At 36.5% G+C, this 5,602-nt stretch overlaps 1 protein-coding gene across 2 annotated transcripts; it reads left to right on the top strand.

Moving 5' to 3' along the window:
* Positions 1-180: 180 nt before the first annotated feature.
* On the top strand, positions 181-3,870 carry LOC107480736 (GDSL esterase/lipase At5g45920). Of its 2 annotated transcripts, none has more exons than XM_052258700.1 (5): positions 181-453; positions 567-881; positions 2,584-2,651; positions 2,751-2,915; positions 3,512-3,870. In XM_052258700.1, exons 1-5 carry the CDS (start codon positions 355-357, stop codon positions 3,666-3,668), a joined length of 804 nt encoding a protein of 267 aa, XP_052114660.1. In that variant the 5' UTR covers positions 181-354; the 3' UTR covers positions 3,669-3,870. The 2 variants fall into 2 exon arrangements, with proteins under 2 accessions (XP_052114660.1, XP_015956383.1); XM_016100897.3 differs by having other exon boundaries at positions 194-453; positions 645-881.
* Positions 3,871-5,602: the final 1,732 nt, after the last annotated feature.

The raw sequence follows: 5,602 nt of genomic DNA, 5'->3' as shown, positions 1-5,602 counted from the left end.
AAATAGTCACCAAAAAAAAAAAATGGCACTTTGGTTGGCACGCTACTAGTAGTAGTGTAGTAGCGAAAAGTGATTTTGTCCCCATGAAATCAGTGTCGCTCCATGCGTGTGTGCCTTTTTCTTCTCTCACTGGCCCCTTTTAGATCCCACCCTTCCATTTCATTTGCACTTCACTTTTCCGCTACACCCAATTATAAAACAAAAATAAACCAAATAATAATAAAATAATAAGGCCAGCTCAATTATTTAGGCAGCAACAAGTCACTGAGTGAGAGAGAGACTTGTGGATTTGTATCGAATCTAGATTCAGATTCGTTTATTAGTAATTAAACACTTGATCATCGTGCTTGTGACATGAGGCCAAGGATTTATCTGTTGGGTGATTCAATCACCGAGGAGTCATTCACTGAAGGTGGATGGGGTGCCACTCTTGCCAACCATTTCTGCCGCATGGTATTCATCTTTCATCTTCATCTTCTTCTTCTTAGCTTATCAAAGTTTGAATCTTCCTATTAATGGGGTTGACCATTCATGATATATACATATAAAAGCTTAGCTTTTTGTAGGTCTTTTCACATGTAAAGTTTGAAGCTTTTGAGAATGGGGTTGTCGACGATGGTGATGTTTTGTTTTGTATTCTTCAGGTAGATGTGGTGCTGAGAGGGTATAGCGGCTACAACACTAGGTGGGCGTTGAAGGTGTTGGAGAAGGTTTTCCCTGAAGCCCCACCACCACAAGGAGATGGTGGTGCACCGGTTGCTGCTGTCACTGTTTTCTTTGGTGCTAACGATGCTACCCTTCCAGATAGGTGTTCTGGTTTTCAGCACGTGCCTCTCAATGAATACAAGCACAACCTTCACTCCATTGTCTCCTTCTTCAAGGTAGGCATGCCTTGTGTGTGTTTGTGACTTTGTTTTTTGCAACAAACTTCCAAATGATTAAGCAAAAGTTAGGCGGTGTTGAAACCCAAAAGAAAAAAAGGGGAAAAAATAGAAAATAGAAAAAGAGGACACTGTGTTTTGAGTGACAGAAAAGGCTTTTAGTAGTTTTGAGTTTTGACCCACTGATTTTGATGCATGCTTTGGAGCCAACACTACTCCAATGCATATACAGCAAAAAGGATTAATCATTTGTCATTTGTGGGGTTTGAGTGTTAATGATGGCTGTTTCTTAGTCTGGTTAGTCAAAGATGGGTTGTGGGGGACCCTTTTAAAAATTGTTGATGACTGTGGCTTGTAGGGTCAAACAACAAACACATGCAGTGGCTGTCGCTGTTTCTATTTCCCACTTGTCCATGACAGACTTGCAAAAATACACAAAAATTCTATTTACACATTAATTTGGTGCACTTATACACCTTGTTAAATTCAAAGTTTGAAAAAGGGGTTAAGTGAGTTATGAGCGGGATTGACAATTTAATTTAATAAAATCTAAATAGATAGGCATTGCTTTCTATGGTAGTGGAGTTTGTAAAGGTTCTTACTTTTAAGGAGTTTTTGATAATCATTTTTGGTCTAGAGTGTAGGAGGCTTTCAGGGATTGTTGTTTTCACAGTGCCCATGCATATATGTTGCTTGATGAACCTTGTGCTAAGACCTTTATTCGAGTTAACTTGTCTACATTATGTGGATGTGGTTTCCTAGCTGTTTCCACGTTGGACTAAAATCATTTGTCACTTTCCGTATGATCCCTTGTCAGTTCTCTTAATTCCACAGTGGCAATTTTCTTTTCTTTTTTATCTTTGAAAAATGGCAACTGAGAAAAAGGAATTTTTTGCCAATGGAAAATAAGGGACATGGAGAAAAGGGACCATAGATTTCAATACTTGCTTGTTGCCTTGCTGGGAGTGAAGCAAGATAAGATTTTGGAAGAGACCAAAAGTCACTTTAGTGGCTCCTTAAGGATTAAGACTTGTGCTAATGAATGCTGACGCTTATGTTGGGCTACTTTCATTTTAGTGTGAAGATATAATTATGTTCGGGAATATGGATAATGGACTATATTTATGATATCATGGGACATGAATTTATCAGTAAAAATAATCTAACAAGCAATGAATTAGACAAAAGTAGGTGCTAGTAGCGTTTTTCTTCCAACACCCTTTAAAAGGCTAAGGCTCAAAAAGTTGATTGTGACATATAAATTTTCTAAATAAGATGAAATGTTTATTTTTCCCAGCCCCTATTTTAGTTTGTGCTAGTTCATACTTATGAATAACATTTGATGCATCCATATTAACCTTCTTGTTTTTTGGACTATCTAGGATGTAACATTTAGCATAACCAATATATCTATTATGTTTTCAGTGTTGGGTTCTGATTTTAAGAAAACCTTTTTGTAAGTCATTATTTGCTCTTGGCGTGAAACCAATAATAAATTACAAGCTCAATCACCATCTGAGCACATCAATTTTAACTTTGGAACTGCTTTCAATATAGGAAAACATGAAAGGACTACATGTAACATGAGCCTTATGATGGAGGAGATTCCATTTCATCTTGTGTTTTCCCTGAATTTGATTTTGCTTTCCTTCTCACCATTGCTTACTATCTAGATGTCGTGAAATCTTTCTTCAAATTTCAGAAGCTATGGCCAAAAGCAATTGTTCTACTCATAACGCCTCCTCCAATTGACGAAGTTGCACGTCTTCAGTATGGTTTTTTTTCCCCTCTTTCCTTCTATCCACCTATAGAATTTTGGAGATATTGACAGAGATTTAAAGTTGATGATTCGCAAAATATCTTTTGCAGATATCCATATACAGACAACCCACAGGGTCTTCCTGAGAGGACAAACGAAGCTGCTGGCGAGTATGCTAAAGCATGCACTGCTGTGGCTGCAGAATGTGGAGTCCCTGTGATTGATCTCTGGACCAAAATGCAGCAGTGCCCCGACTGGAAGAAAGAATATCTAAGGTATAGCCTTTGCCTATGAGGAATTTGATCCATGCCGCTCTCATTCTCGATGCACATTACCCTGTGCTTCAAGCCCAAAGAGTGGTTTTTTGTAGGGTGTTGTATTACATAATGTCAAACTCTCTATAGGAAAATGGTATAGGGCTATAAGGTGAGGATGCTTATAAATTGTCCATACATCAAAACCAAATTATCTCTCAACTATTTTTTAGCAGAATTGGTCCTTGTCACTAATGTGCAATATTAAAATAGCGAAATAGCTATCATTTATTCCTTTTTAAGCATGCTAATGAATGTGATGATGCTATTGACTGAGTAGTCATCAGTCATTATAGCAATGTATAGAACCTTTAAACTTGTGCAGAATATAATTATTTGAAAGGTATGCTTTGGTCAAAGATGTAAATTGAAGACTACTGAAAATTTAATAAGCTCCATATATAGGAAGGTGAAGAACAGAGAAAGTTTCATGTAAATATCACATTTTGGATCATAACTACTTTAATATGCTTATGCTGCAAACACTAAGATTTTTTTGCCTGTGAGAAATAACCGGAGTTTGGAATGGATACATGATTTTCATAACTGACATGCAGCGACGGTTTGCATCTCACTAAAAAAGGGAATCAAGTTGTTTTCGACGAAGTGGTGGCGAAGCTGAGAGATGAAGGCGTGAGTGTTGAATCAATGACAGCTGAACTCCCTCTAATAGCTGATATCAATCCTAATGATCCTCTGAAGGCATTTCAGTAGTAATAGAATGATATGCCTTTTCTTTGGGGTTAATGTTGTATGTTCACCATTGTTAAAAGATATGTTAATAGCTTTGCTACTTCTGCTAGTTTATGTAAAATGATTTAGGCTTATGTGGAGAAGTGTTACAAGTTTTCCTTTGATAATGGATAGATACTTGCATTGCTCTTGAATTGTATTAAATTACAATTTTCTGTGTTAATGAGTTTGATTTCATATTGAATACAAGGTTTCAAAAGATGGAGTATCATTACACTATTACAAAATAGGACATCTATTTCAAAATAAGAATGATAGAACATCATCACAATCCTTAGAATGGATTTTTTTTCTCAAAATAAATAAAAAAAATTATTTTCAAAAATAAATGATTTCAACTTTTACGAACGCATGGCGGGTAGAATCTTTTGCAGACGACTTAAATATGCGATGGAGTATTGTAAGTGGCAGAGTGGCCTTGCTGCCACGATCCACTGAGATTCAGTCCTTATCGCTTCGATTCGTCCCTCCCTTTAAAAAATTTTACAAGTTAAAAAGTTCTCGACTCAAGGCCATAACTATTCCCCAGGAAAAGCCGGGGTTTTTCGAGGCAGGCCAAGGCCCGTGAAACGGAGACCGGGCAACGACCGCGACTGGGCCGCGGGGGTGCCTGGGCTAGGCATAGACCCGGCCTGCACGGGCACCTGTCCAGGTATGGACGGACAGCATGTGTGCCTTGGCCAAATTTCGTCGACGCAATGATCTCGTTTATTCGAAAGGTGCTTGGGAAAAACTGCGTCGAAATTCGACATCTACAGTAATTTCGCTGAGCATGTCGGACAGAATAGGCACGTGGCCTATTCAGGCTGGTCGGCTCCAGCGATTGCAATGGAGGACCCAAATTTTCACATATCAGCGTTGGCTCTTGAGTTTTGCCTGAAGTTTTGTCAGGGCGTTAAGAATACTTTTTAAAGGCTGCACGAAAAATATCCCGGTCAAAAATAACCTTTTCTCTTTGGGGCGATTTTACCTTTTTAGAATGAGTTTGCTGTATCCCAGCCAACTTTACCCAAATTCTCTCTAACACATAGTTGAGAACGAAATTTAAATTTCTAAACTATTATCATCCTGCGTTTATTTACGGACACAGGACACATACACACAAAATCGTATTTGGCAGAGGAGACATGGACAGAGACAATGTGTCCAGAGACACTGAATTAGTGTATATTTTGTGTCCATTCTGACGGGAAGGACACAGAGACACTAACAAGGGACACAACTTATTTTTTATTTTTTCTTTCATTATTCTTGTTAATTTTTCATAATTATATTTTTTATTATTATATTTTTCATCTCAAATTTTTTGAATGAAAAAAATGAGAATAAATTGAATTTTCATAATTTGTTCTAGTTTATCACCAAACAAAATACAAGAACACAAAATTTTGTGTCTCTGTCCATCAGTGTCTTGTCCTATCTTATTCTCAATGTCTTGTCTTGTCCTATTCTCGAAAACAAACGCGAAAACAAACGCAGCCTAAGAGTACGTAGGAGTACACAAAAGTACACAAATAACTAGTATGACTTCTTCAACATCTCTGGCATCAGTAGAAATCATTATCATCGTTTTCAAAAATAAGTCATATTTAACCAGGATTTTTTTATTATAAATAAAAAAATTATTATTTTTCCAAAAAAATACAACTTATTTCTGTGTCTTAAAAATTTGAGTTAATCAATTATTTATGAGAATTCGAAGTGAAGTTGGCCGAAGATGTGGCTGATGGATGGAGTTCGCGGGAAATACAGCGAATTTGCCTAAAATTAAAAAGAACTATCCTAATAATTAGAGTTAAAATAATTTCTTTTTAAAAATAATATTTTTTTAATTTATTTAAAAAAATTCTATTAGAATTTATATTTTTAATCATAATTAATTATTAATATTTAAA

The sequence above is a fragment of the Arachis duranensis genome, chromosome 3 (genome assembly GCF_000817695.3).
Source record: "Arachis duranensis cultivar V14167 chromosome 3, aradu.V14167.gnm2.J7QH, whole genome shotgun sequence".
Taxonomy (NCBI): domain Eukaryota; kingdom Viridiplantae; phylum Streptophyta; class Magnoliopsida; order Fabales; family Fabaceae; genus Arachis; species Arachis duranensis.
The sequence above is the reverse complement of the archived record's forward strand: the minus strand, read 5'-3'. Positions and strand labels throughout refer to the sequence as shown.